Here is a 14458-nt window from a genome sequence, read left to right as displayed (position 1 = left end):
CCACGGTGAGGCTCAGACGGTGTGGATCCATGTCCACGGTGAGGCTCAGACGGTGTGGATCCATGTCCACGGTGTGGATCCATGTCCACGGTGAGGCTCAGACGGTGTGGATCCATGTCCACGGTGTAGATCCATGTCCACGGTGAGGCTCAGACGGTGTGGATCCATGTCCACGGTGAGGCTCAGACGGTGTGGATCCATGTCCACGGTGTAGATCCATGTCCACGGTGAGGCTCAGACGGTGTGGATCCATGTCCACGGTGAGGCTCAGACGGTGTGGATCCATGTCCACGGTGTGGATCCATGTCCACAGTGTAGATCCATGTCCACGGTGAGGCTCAGACGGTGTGGATCCATGTCCACGGTGTAGATCCATGTCCACGGTGAGGCTCAGACGGTGTGGATCCATGTCCACGGTGAGGCTCAGACGGTGTGGATCCATGTCCACGGTGTGGATCCATGTCCACAGTGTAGATCCATGTCCACGGTGAGGCTCAGACGGTGTGGATCCATGTCCACGGTGTAGATCCATGTCCACGGTGAGGCTCAGACGGTGTGGATCCATGTCCACGGTGAGGCTCAGACGGTGTGGATCCATGTCCACGGTGTAGATCCATGTCCACGGTGATGCTCAGACGGTGTGGATCCATGTCCACGGTGTAGATCCATGTCCACGGTGTAGATCCATGTCCACAGTGAGGCTCAGACGGTGTGGATCCATGTCCACGGTGTGGATCCATGTCCACAGTGTGGATCCATGTCCACGGTGTGGATCCATGTCCACGGTGAGGCTCAGACGGTGTGGATCCATGTCCACGGTGAGGCTCAGACGGTGTGGATCCATGTCCACGGTGTGGATCCATGTCCACGGTGAGGCTCAGAGGGTGTGGATTCATGTCCACGGTGAGGCACAGAGGGTGTGGATCCATGTCCACGGTGTGGATCCATGTCCACAGTGAGGCTCAGACGGTGTGGATCCATGTCCACGGTGAGGCTCAGACGGTGTGGATCCATGTCCACGGTGTAGATCCATGTCCACGGTGAGGCTCAGACGGTGTGGATCCATGTCCACGGTGAGGCTCAGACGGTGTGGATCCATGTCCACGGTGTGGATCCATGTCCACAGTGTAGATCCATGTCCACGGTGAGGCTCAGACGGTGTGGATCCATGTCCACGGTGTAGATCCATGTCCACGGTGAGGCTCAGACGGTGTGGATCCATGTCCACGGTGAGGCTCAGACGGTGTGGATCCATGTCCACGGTGTGGATCCATGTCCACAGTGTAGATCCATGTCCACGGTGAGGCTCAGACGGTGTGGATCCATGTCCACGGTGTAGATCCATGTCCACGGTGAGGCTCAGACGGTGTGGATCCATGTCCACGGTGAGGCTCAGACGGTGTGGATCCATGTCCACGGTGTAGATCCATGTCCACGGTGATGCTCAGACGGTGTGGATCCATGTCCACGGTGTGGATCCATGTCCACAGTGTAGATCCATGTCCACAGTGAGGCTCAGACGGTGTGGATCCATGTCCACGGTGTGGATCCATGTCCACAGTGTGGATCCATGTCCACGGTGTGGATCCATGTCCACGGTGAGGCTCAGACGGTGTGGATCCATGTCCACGGTGAGGCTCAGACGGTGTGGATCCATGTCCACGGTGTGGATCCATGTCCACGGTGAGGCTCAGAGGGTGTGGATTCATGTCCACGGTGAGGCACAGAGGGTGTGGATCCATGTCCACGGTGTGGATCCATGTCCACAGTGAGGCTCAGACGGTGTGGATCCATGTCCACAGTGAGGCTCAGACGGTGAGGATCCATGTCCACGGTGTGGATCCATGTCCACGGTGAGGCTCAGACAGGCTCATCTCCGCTTCAGGCCAACCCAAGTCATTAGCAACTACGACGCTCAAGGCAACACACCGACTTTATGAGTTGGGAGAAAACATTTAGCGCTGAGTTTTGTCCACAGACTAATTGGATCTGCAAAGCAAACATGTCATGAGCTAAATTACCAACAAATCATATTAAGACAGAGAGGAAGCAAGTTAACCTCTGCAAACGTCTCCCTGTGCAAAGATCCTCAGCAGAGCAACATGCATGTTGACTTTTGTGTCCAAATGTACTGAGCCGTTGCCAATTAGGTTTTTATGCAAAAAGATGAGGCATGAAAACAAAATATGATTTAGTGTTTCAGTGGAGAGAAAACTCAATTTGGAACAAAAAGCTGCCCCAAAACTCTGGCAAAACATTTTAAACTAAAATGTTTTTCTTTGAATACAACTCGGATGTGAACTTCTCTCTGAATAACAAGTTATTAGATTTTTAAGAGCTTTTCAATAATCACTATAATTACTTCCATAAGTGTGAAATGCCTTTATTGAAAGATTAAACTTTTTTATTATTATAAAATATCACTTGTAGAAAATGTAAAAACAAAAATTTAGGACAAAATAAAGCAGTTCCAGGGTAAACATTCAATGAATTTGAAAAATGAGTTTAGGCCTGCCACGATAACTAATGTTTCTGGAGGATAAATCCTCCCAGAAGTTATTGCGATAAACAGTGATATTGTTGTTTTGAGTCCATTTTTAAGTAATAAATTAGCAATAATGGCACAATAATGCAAGAAAACTTTCTCAACGATCAACAAACTATTAATTCTAATAAACATTTCAACACTGGAACAGGGAGACATTTGAAATGTCCAAAATAAATAAAGAAAACAACAGAAACAACAAATAAAATGAATTATGAAGTCTCTGTAAGCCAAATTATCTTTCAAAAAAGGGATAGTTGAGACCAAAACACCAGACTGAAGACTTTCATCATCCAGTTTTTGGTAAAAGGAGAAAGAAAAGCAAAAAAATCAAGCAAATGAAAATGATTGAGTTTCTTTTAATCTATCATGCGATTAATTGATCTGTTTATTATGACAGGCCTATATGAGATATGAGTTCGTGGGTAATTTATGCAGTTGCAGTAAACACAGCTTCAGCATAAATATGATGTGAAACGTTATGCATCGCTGTAGCATCAGTAGATTATAAAAACAAGCAAAAAAAGAAGAAGATTTTCTCCCACTTGGGATCTAAATGTAATTATCCAACAAAATGCACTTTCCACTGCATTGATTAACCACTGGCAGCTCTCCACTGGTTTCATTTTGATGAACTCGGCGAATGCCACACTGGAGGGTTGAAAAATGTATTTGGAAAAGAGCGTAATCTGAGTGTCGGTGAAATTTTATTGCTCCTGCTTTGCTGCGCCTTACTGAGAGTTTTGCACTCAGGAATCTGCAGCAGTATATCAGCACAATGTGTCAGACCTTTGCTACAGTCTGCTGAAGATCCAAGCCACTCCTGGGAAACACCAGCTTCCTGTGCAGAGGTACACTTTCTTCCCACAGCCACTGAAGCATGAGGAGAATGCTGAAAGATGATGGATAGAGGTGCTAGGATTTCTTTTTCTTCTTTCCCCGCTCCAGACCCAGTCAGGATCCCGTCCTGGCTTTTCGTCAGGAGCCCGGTGCGACCCGGCTCTCCTTTTCCATGAAACACAATCTAAAAAGCTGCAGCTGCAGAGAAGATGGAGGCTGACAATCAGATAAAATCAGGATTAAGCGTCACGTTTGACCTGCATGAATTCAGCTTCTAGGTGGAAAAGTGGGACTGAATCCACAGAAATGTTTTTTGGTTGACAAACAAAAACAAAGCACTTCTTTTATGGAGATTTTTTTTGCACATTTTTGCCAGTGATGGCCTCCCTTCGCATGAAAAGATGCTGTTAATGAATGTCATTGTGGATGTGGGAAATGTGTGGCTTATTCTCTCCCTCTCTGAGTGACAGAAGCTCAACAAGGTTTTAGAGGCTGGCTGGGGAATTTCTTTAAAAAAAAAAGAAGCAAACAAGGATCATCTTTTTTACAGCTGGCCATGGAAAAACAGAGCGAAATATACCAGAGGCTGCGCCTGCCTGAAGTACCACAAGTCATTTCGAGCAGAATTACTGTTATCTGCCGGAAAACAGTCTATTTATTTAAAAAAAAAAGGAAAAACAAAGCCCCAGATTCCAGCTTGGTCTGTTGGATTTGTAATGGGCCTCGCCGCTGTTGGTCACAGCGCTCTGTGTTTGCAAAAGTGACAAATACAAAAGAGAAAAATTCCTTTCGAAGCTATCGGGACCGAGGCATGACAAGGAGAGAGTAAATATTTTGTGATTCTTTCTGCTTTGCTAAGGCGGCTTCTATCAAGCCCTGCTCTAATCTGCGAGTATCTGCTATACACTCCAGACTAAATTGCTGTTTATTCTATTCTGGGGATGTGAAAGCCGCCGGCTGCCGCTGAATGCTATCGGGGGAACGAGGGTCCCAGGATGCTTTCCACACTGCCTGCTGACACAACCATTCCTGAAGGACCCGCCACTTGATTTGCCCAAGCAAAATGTCACAGTAATTGTGAAGATTTATATCAATGGGAAAGAGCTGACGAGGACCCGCGGCTATCAGATCTGACAGACCTAATATGTGCTCAAATGTTGCCTGCCGCACTAAAGGCTTGCAGGTTGACCAATTTTACCTGGAATGCTCCACCTCAGCTGATATTGACCGAGCCACCGGTTTTCACTCGGGCAAATCAAGTGTGAAGTGGAACCTTTAGGTTGTGAAATTGTGTTTTTAATAAGCTGGAATTACTTCACAGAGCTTTCATCAAACAGTTGAGCTTTTGCTTTGTGTGCCGTTTCAGATAACATTTACGTCAGCTGGCAGGTGGTTTGTACAAACAGGCAACCCCTACACACAAGCTATTCTTTGATTCAGATCTTTCCTTCCCTCAGGATAAGCGCAGATAAAATTAATTGTTCATTGTGTGCGTTTTAGCAGAGGAACAGGTGGAGCGCTGACATGCGGTGAGAAAACGTTGATGCTGATGTGCCGATCAGCTGTCAAGTGGAAAATCTGAACGCAAGACTTAGCAGATAGTTTTTTTTATATTTGCTTTGTTTTCTCGTCTTTAGTGCACTTTCATCACATTTAAAATGGAGATGTTTAAAAAACTGTCATATACGACAGCATATAAGGGCTACTGTAGGTAGAAAGAAGAAATAAAATTTACATTTTTGAGGAAAAAAGTTAGAAATCTACTTTTGAAACTCAGAAATTTTCATGTTTTGTCTAGAAAAAAGTTTAGATTAATTTGAGGTATTCTTTTTTCAATAGAATTTCTGGGTTTTCTTAGGAAATTTACTCTGTTTTTCTTCTATCTGCAATGGACCTGATACGCCATCCTACTTATACATCACCGTGTTTACATTTCCCCACATTTCAGTAAATCTAAATATTAAATCTAAATGTCAAATCTAAATTTTAAATCTATATCTAAATGCTAAACATAAATGCTAAAATTTGACACTTGGTGCCCTATAGAAATTGAGGTCAAATGGACAGAAACACAAGTCAATTTTGCCAAACTTCTTAATTCAGTGGGAGAAAATTCAATTTCTGCATAGAAAAGTCAAAACCATCGTTGAACATTAAACACCTAATCGTGGTTTTCAAATTGTGACGCAAGAACCACTGCTGGATGTAGAGTTGCCTTTTATGGTAAAAATATTTTCACCTAACAGATAAAAGCAAAGATAATTAAGAGAAATTAGCAGAAACTATGACCCTAGCCACAAATTAATGAGGTCCTTAAACCAAATATTCTGCATTAACAGATAAGAACTGTTTTCCATTTCTATGTCTTTCAAAAAATACTGCAAATTAAAAGTTCCAGTCAAACTACAGTCTTAAAATATATGAGCACTGTTCTCATTTAGTGACTGCATTTTTTAGGATTATAATTCATCTTACCCCCTAAGGACAGAGCATGAAAACCTTCCAACATGATCAGTACACAGTCCGGATCCGAGTTCAACTGAAAGTTATGACAGAAACAAAAAATGCTGCAGGTTAAACCTCCGTCCTGCTCGGCTGATCTGTCAGCGGTTATATGGGAACGGTTGATCCGGATGGAAGACGAATATTGTTCTGGATTATTAAAACCCAGGATTCAGCGAGTTTAAGCTGTCAGAGAATCCAATATAGATTCAACCAACTACCAAAAGGTACGTTTTCTTTTGTTGTCATTCATTACTTAAATTATTTTCAGAATTATATACAGTTTTAAGGAATTTCTCGATATATATTAGGTTTATCTGTAAAATAATTTTTGTCAAACATGCGTCCTAGAAGAGGACCAACTCTGCATTTTTCCATTGGCATTGTAGTTCATCCACTCTAAATATTCTAATTCTAAACAACAATAAATGATAACGTGACAAAGTCTCATCTTTCCACTTGCAGCTTGAGAGAAAATAACTCCAGGCCGGCAGATTGGTATCTGAGCGCTGCACAGGTCTGAGGTTGTTAAAGTTTGACTAGCTCCAGTTGCTGCATGTGTTATTCATCCCGCTCCAGTGCGATCCTTTAAAACCAGTTTACAGCTCATGCGCCTGATGTACGTGCAGCCCTTGAGTTAAGACTTGCATGAGTGGTTTAATTTTATCACATCACAAGGAGAACCGTCGCAGGCCGACTTGCAATATGGAATTTGGGAAAGTGAGTGTGCACTCACCAAGAATGAGGATCGTATGCTACGTTTTTGAAATGAACCTTTTTTTTCTATCATTACATTTTTACAGATACGGGGTTTTGTGTTTTCTTTTTTTCTTTACTGACGGATGAATAGATTTAGTATTTCTCTATTGTGCCATAAAAGCTTCACTGAAGCTGACCTATAATCTTATGTCCTTGAGTTAATGCTTTCATTCTTAGTTTGTTTTGTTTTCTTATGTGCCCAAGTGCAATTTCCTTTGTTGGCTCCTTTGTACTAGTGTTCTGCTTTTGTTTACTCAACTGGTTCAACAGAGGGAAAAAAAGCCAGGAGAAGTTACTTAAGCTCTCCAAGATACTTCAGAAAAAACACAATAATGCAACAATCCACCTAAACCCATCAATGTTACATTTAATGCTAAATCACGATCACACTAAGTGTAAAAATGGACATTTTCAAGGCTACAAACATACACCAGAAGCGAAACAACACAGTCAGAACGGATACTTAACATCCACACATTAATATCACATGACTATTAACACTAGCATCTTCAGTGACTGCGGCAACAGAACTGGAGGAGATAGCGAAGAAGAAAGAGAAACTCCATTAGACGCCCTCAAAATAAAGACCCACTTCAAAATAAAAACATGGATATGAAAACGTCTAACTGCTTGAAGAATTAACACCCGGATGCCTTAGAAATGTACTTAATATCCTGACTCGGTTAATCTGTACCTTGCAAAGTTTTTCAAATCTGTCAAAATAGGACATTTCTTGTCCACAGTCCTCTTTAGGTGATCCCACAGATTCTCCATCTTGTTTTCTTCTTAAACTTTGACTAAGCCAGCCCATGCTGCCACAAAATATCCGGACCAACAGGGGAAACTAATTCAGGTTTGTTTAAAGCAGACCAAAAGTGGCAGGTGTGTATGTATCCTTACATAAGCGTCACTACAGGCACGGGGGTAAGCAGGTTTCTGAAACTGTTTGGTTTGTCTGACATTGTGCACTGGGAAAACAAAATACACCAGCTGAAACAAAAGCTAACGAAGTATCAGCCTTCCTTCTCCATGTTTTATTGCTTACGTCTCCTTCAGCATCCCTCATGTTAATTAATCTCTTCCCTCAGTCTACCTATTTTGCCTTCCCTGTTTCCAGCTGACCCATTTCCTTTGGTGTTGAGGTTAAACCTGAATTGTTTTATGACCTTCCCTCTGCCTCTTCCCTCTCCAAATATTTATGTTGGACTCTCCTTATTGGATCATTTTGGTGCAGGACCTCTCTCTCTTACACTAGTCCAGGGGTGGCCAAGTCCAGTCCTCGAGAGCCACCATCCTGCAACTTTCAGATGCATCCCTGCTTCAACACACCTGAATCAAATGAATGGCTTGTTATCAGGCCTCTGTAGAGCTGATCCCGGTGTGTTGGAGTAAGGATACTTCTAAAACTTGCAGGATGGTGGCTCTCGAGGACTGGACTTGGCCACCCCTGCACTAGTCACTTGTTTTGACCAAGATACAATACACAAGACAAGTGTCAGACAGGATGAAAAACGTTTTCTCCATCCTGTCTGACACTTGATGTTCTTCAGTGCACCTCAAGCAGGTAAAGCCTTATTCTTCCTCATTTAAGTCATCCTGAAACCGAAAGAGGACTGAGAATCCTCTGGTTGTTTTGAGAAGATGCTCCCTGTGATAATCAATAAACTTGTTAAAGCGTTCCTCCTTGAATTGTCATTTAAGGTCCAATTAGTTGTGGTTCCAAGGCTGAAGTTTGTGGGTGAATAAGAAATTCAGTAATTGGAGACTGAATATTGAAAGGGAGTCAAAAAGTGGTTCAAGTCACACTCTTTAAATGTTTGCCTCTAACATATTCACTTATTTTTTAGTTTGGAGGTGGAATTAACAGAAAAATTATTTATCATGGTCTCCTTTTTCTACATAACAGCCATCAGGTTCTTTACCAGGATTATGTACACTTTGGAGAACCACTGTTATTATTTTCTGCCCAATCATTGTGTTTTCCTGGACATCGGGATGCTGGTTAGCCACTGCAGTATTATTATCCAGCTATAGTTTGTAATTTATTCAACAGAGGGCTACTTTTTCAGCCTGAAACGTTTTTACCACCTTTAGAAGGGGAGCAGACCGGCAGGAGGGACATCTGCTTTGCCTTAATGGGTATCACAACTCCTACAGTTATTCCACTCCATCCCAAACTCTCCTCCCTTTTCAGCGCTCTCCCAAATTACAGCAGAGGAATGAAGCTTGGACTCTTTGCCGTGCATTGCGTTGGTATTTTCCTCAGCTAAGAGGATCGGAAAGTTTCCTCCTGTGGGCTTGCATCATGGAGGCTAGCAGTCAATCCAGCAGTCAGCAACTTCTGTGGAAAGATGTGAGTACATTTTTCTCATTTTCCATTTGTTTGACTGCAGCCGATTAATCGGCTGCAAGGAGAACTTAAAAGGATAAAATATGTATATTTTATTGAATCTTAGTTAATGAGCTTTGAAATATTAAAGCTCATTAAAGCAGTGGCAGGTGGCAGAAGAAGTTCTTTGAAAATTAGAAAAGGAGAAAATAGTGAAACTGGAGTGTAAGATTCAACTTAAATATTTCAGTAGTCTGGTTTTTGGTGACTTTATATCTTTCAGAAATATCCCTTGAGTTTTTTTCCCCCTGAATTATACGTTGTCCTGGCAAATCCTGCAGCGTTTTTTACCTTCATCTCCACTCTTTTGTTGTTTAATCCCAACCATTTTAAGGTCTTTATGGTGTTCTTGCTACTTGAAATGAAAGCTCAAAGAGGATTTTTTCCCCTCTTTCTTGCTACACACACAGCAAAAGGTATCAGCACAATATTATTCCTCCATATAGGTGAATAAAAGAGTTAATTGCTTCATTGTGGCCATATGATAAGGTCACCAATACTGCAAATACAAATGCAAGAATACGAAGGGTTATGAATAAGAAGTCACCTGTGGCCTGTTTTAAATGTGGAAATGAGCGTGGTTTGGTGGGGTGAACCACAGCCTCAGCTCGTTGGCCAGGCAGGCTAGCGGGTTTTTTCTGTTGTTTTCTTAAGAAAGTGCTCTTTCTTGGCTTGATAACAACAGGAGGGCTCTGGGCACTTTTCCTCCCAGAGCTCAGGAAGAATTGCCTGGCTGATTCTGAACTCCTAAACCTTTAAACACTAGTTGGCGGGCGCTGTGCACTCAGACTGCTCCATCCCTGTCTTTATTTCTGTCCGACCAACCGTCTGTCTTTCAATCCCACCTTTTTCCCTCTGAGCATTTGATATTCAAAGAGCAGCCAGCGAGAGGTTTGTCCTCCAGTTAAGTTTCCACTGCTTATGCAACCTGCCACATGAGAGTGAATTTCATCCACTGCTTTTTATTTATTTTTATTTTTTTGTTCTTCCTCTTCGCTCACTGAGAAATTCAGAGTATGGAATTTCTGGTTCCCACCGTAGACGTCTGTTTTTTATTATTCCCTCAGGATTAACTATGCTTTGATGTGCCTCACATTTCTGGCTGCTGTCTTAAATATGTCCAATGAGGAATTGTCCAGGTTGGTTTCATCAAATGGAAAAGCAGTAGTTTAACATTTTTAGGCTGCCCTCTATAATGTAATCTCTGTCCTTCACATATGGCAAATGGCCACTCCGCCTCGCATCTGAATTCAATCTGTAGAGACTCACACAGAGAGAGAAACAGCAGTTAGACAATTTTAGTGGACCGAGAATTTGGTTGGACACCGGTGGAAGACGTGCGTGCTGAGAATTGCAGCGAGCTTGAAAGATCGGCTCGAACGAAGCTCAGGTAGGTCTTCCCCCGGGCCCGGTCACTGGTGGTGGAGCGGAGCTTGGAGAGAGGAGTCTTGAGGGGACCTGGAGACGTCCGGGAGGCTGGTGGTGGAAACGGGGAGGAGGTGGGTTGAAGAACAACTGAAGCAGGTGGATCTGAGGTTGCTTCGCCTTTTGAAGGAGCTCTTGCCAGGTGATTGGTTCGAGGTGGAATGGTGGTACGTCCTGGTTGGCTGGGGTGAAGGCGTGGTGATAAGTGATGCCGGAAGAGTCTTACAGGTTGAATTTACGCCTAGGGCTTCATTTTTAAATTATAGATTACATAACCATTCATTTAGACATTTTCAGATTTTATGACGTTGCAGCCAAAAAGCTTGATATATTTTATTGTTCCTGTTGAGACATTTTTCATGTTTTGTACTTCTGTTTGAGTTTCTAAAAACAGCCCACGCGCTGAAAAAAAAAAACACAAAAAAACACTTAGATGGTTTTTGGCAATAAGTTAATATTTTTTGGTGTCTGGAAAATGAGCTGTTTCCAAAACCTTCTGAATGTAACACTACAAATCAGCAGGCACTGCCCCTCCCCTAGCAACCGCAGCAAAGCCCAGCTGTTACCTAGCATCCCCAATGAAGCCCAGCCTGTTACCTAGCAACGCAAGCAAAGCTACAGGACGTTTAATCAGCTGGTTTTACCCTAGTATGTGCTGTACAATGGCTGCTGGAAGAAAAGGTTGTGTTTTATTCTTGACTTACTATCCAGAAACCTCTTGCTGCTTTATTGTTGGCTGTGCAGGAGTCTCTACTTCTGCTTTTCAAAGATGTATGTTTGTGTCTTTGATAATTGTGTATCTGTTTGCACCAGTTTTTACATGCGAGTGTAAATGCTGAGTGGGGCCAGCAGTGGCTAATTTGGATTTAAAGTGACAGGAGGTTCTGAAACAGCTCATTCTGAAAGCATTTGTCCCCCATAGAGTCATAAAGCACTGTGTTCACCCTCCAGCCAGCCCAGATTGGCCCAGTCAAAGCCCAGACTTAAGTCCTCTTGAAAACACGAGGCAAACGTTGGTGTAGAGAGATCAATGTTTGATCTGATCTGAGCTTAAATACTTTTGCAATCTTTTTTATTTTTATTTTTGTGGGCTGCAACATACTGCAAAATACTTTAAAGAGGCATTTTCAGAGGAAATATGGTTATTTTGCTTCAAACCCCAATAAAATATGTTCGTGGTGGTGAAGCTAAAGCAGCATGAATTTTTAAAGCACTGCATTATACTAAAACATGAGTATGTAAATGTGCTGGCCAATCTACAACATGCTTAACAACTGTAACAAGCTCAGCCACAATAAAAAAAACCAGAGCTGCTTTATCATCACTTTAAAAGACACAAAGATAAGCAACAGCAATTTTGCTAATTGAACTCGGCCCCCTTTTTTTTGCCTATCTTCTTTTCCGTTGTCCTCTGAGACCTTCAGATGGGGTCCACTGTGAATGAGAAGTTTTCATTTTCTCCCCACTGGAGCTCCTCTGGAACAAAAGACTGTCTTTATTAATTTGTGTCCTTAAGCTTGGGGAATAGTTGGCAGCGGGCAGAGCTTTAATCCAAAAGGAAGATTAATAAATGTAACCTTTCTTTGACACGTGTAGATTTGTATTTTTTTTCCCTTTGGTTCACTGTCTGAGCCATTGCATTTCTTTTTTTTTTGAGTGACCCACATGCAGAACCTACAAATGAAACGCAGAGGTGTTGGTGTAAAATAAGATCTTGCAATGTGTTTTCACAGACTGAAGTCGGAGTAATATTCTGGTTATTTTCAGGTCTCAGGTTTCAGCTGGAACAGTCTGCTGAGGGCAATGCTTCCACAAATACACAAAAAGTTCATTTCTTGCTGCTTTTGTCACAATAACAGGAAGTAACAACAAAAAAAGGGATGAAGGTGCAGAAAGAGCCAGCTTTTCAATTCTGACACAGAACTGTGTTAAAGACAAGGATTGATGCATAAAAGGACAAATAAGGAGCACATGCATGATAAAAAAAATAATAATGTGTTTAAAATCAAATGCAACTCTAAATGGGAACAATAAGGCAAACTAGGGACAGTATTATTATCCCCCATCAAGCCAGGAATTTTTATCTCAGTCACAAGAGCTCTGCACAGGAAGGTAATGCAAGATTACAGCCGGAGAAAAACTCCACTTCAGATTAGACAGACTGTAAAGTATGCTAAGGACAGTCTGCATCCTGGAGGCATGTCCTTCAGCCAGACGAGACAAAACCAGCCACAGCTCTCTGGCCTTAGAGGCATTCCTGATGTTTAGAGAGTGAGGGGAGAGGGGCTACAACACATCGACCCCACAGTGAAATGTGATGCCTTCAATCACAGGATCTGCTTGCTTCAAGGTGCTGATTTACAGACAGGCTGGTTTTATTTACCGTAGTTTTTGGGCTGTAAGCCGCTACTTTTTCCCACGCTTTGAACCATGCGGCTTATAGCCCGGTGCGGCTTTTCTACGGATCTTTCTTCAACCACCAGGGGGCGCTTTAGCAGGAAGTGAATCGTTGGAATTGGCTTGTTTTCCAGACACCCAAAAATGTCCGGATGTTTTTTTTTAAGTGCTTGAGTTGTTTTTTTAGGAGCAGTTGAGACCCAAAAGGAAGTATCAAATAAAAGTGTACAACATATGAGTTTTGAATAATAGCTCCCCTTTAAATACATGAATGTTTTGATTATTTTAAATGTTTTGAAACATTGTGATTGTGTGAACAATTTACAAGCTGCTGCTGTTTGCAGGTGGAGGCAGAAAAACAGAGGAAGACCAGATTTCACAACTACCACTGGGTGGCTCTGGTGCTGGCCGTGGTGTTTCTGGTTCTGGGCATCTGCATCTTCAGTCTGATGTATCTGTGGGGCCCCAGCTTGGGAAAGGTAAGACTGAGGAATATAACAGAGCCTTATTGCTACTGGATTTGAGGTAAATGTGATCTTCATGATGGATGAAAGACAGCCTGAGTTTCCACATCTGCAAATCATGCAGCTCTCATCAAAGACAACGAAATAAGTAAGAGAGGAAAGCGGACGGGCACACAAGCAACCAGGGGCGGCCTCTGCATGTTGTGCTCCTGTAGATTAAAAGATGTGTGGGCTTCGGGTAACAGCTGCGCTTTCCTCCTCGTGTTTTGGCTGTCAGATCTGTAATTTTTGTGAGTTCTTGGCTCAGACCACAAACCACTTTTAACTTCTTCAGAATGTTGGACTGATGCATTTATCTACTTTCTGCTTGGACTGTAAACATCTTTTCACAATGGAGGATCCTGGTAACTAAAAGCTGGCCCTAATTGCTGTTGAACAAAGTGGCCACAGAAGGACTGGAGCCTCTTGGCAATGTAATTGGGATAAACTCTTGTCCAGGCAATTCATCTTGTGAAATCCAATTCAATCGTGCTTGATGGAGAGCATTTTTCGCTCTCCTCCTTTTTCCCCAGACTTTTCCCAAGAGGCCAAAAGAGCTAATTTATCCAAGTTGGAAGGAGGATACATCAATAATCTCACATCCAGGAATTGGATGCTGTGTAGGTTCTGAGCTGGGTTAGAAAGAGAAATGATTAAACTGATATGATGGCTAAAAACGCAACAGACATTTTAGAGCTGAATTCATGACTGCTTTGTGTGCACAGTAAATGTCAAGAGATGAGAAGAAGGGCGTGTGGTGTCCTTGACGTTGCTTGTTTTAATGCCAATATCATTGTTATGGCTAATAAACATTAAATCACAACAGCCTCCGCCGCCGTATTCGTCTGTTAGGCAAAAGATTCAGCTGCAGAGAGCGCCGCCTCAGCTCAGGTTAGCAAAGGGTCACATGCACTTCCTGTAAGGACGGCGCTGTCCGCGCGCCCTCCTTTCAACACAGATATGAATCACCTTTGAGCCATCTCCTTTGTCCTTGTTAAATATTTCATGCCGGAGGCAGAGCAGTCATTATTTCCACTTTAATAAGCTGTGATCATTCTCACGTGGCTCAAAATGTGTTGATGGCAGAGGTTGCCCGGG

General features: G+C 42.8%; 1 protein-coding gene across 1 annotated transcript in view; it reads left to right on the top strand.

The window, feature by feature from the left end:
* The first annotated feature begins 8816 nt into the window (after window positions 1–8816).
* Window positions 8817–14458, top strand: part of tnmd (tenomodulin) — an 81521-nt gene continuing 75879 nt past the window's right edge. Inside the window, exons 1-2 of the mRNA XM_015012747.2 lie at window positions 8817–8999; window positions 13202–13336. Coding sequence (XP_014868233.1) covers window positions 8952–8999; window positions 13202–13336 — 183 coding nt within the window. The 5' untranslated portion in view covers window positions 8817–8951. The remainder of the gene's footprint in view (window positions 9000–13201; window positions 13337–14458) is intronic.

This window comes from Poecilia mexicana, unplaced genomic scaffold (assembly GCF_051168715.1).
Source record: "Poecilia mexicana isolate PSO_F unplaced genomic scaffold, ASM5116871v1 scaffold_10, whole genome shotgun sequence".
NCBI lineage: Eukaryota > Metazoa > Chordata > Actinopteri > Cyprinodontiformes > Poeciliidae > Poecilia > Poecilia mexicana.
Note: the sequence above shows the minus strand (reverse complement) of the source record. Positions and strands in the feature narration are given on the sequence as shown.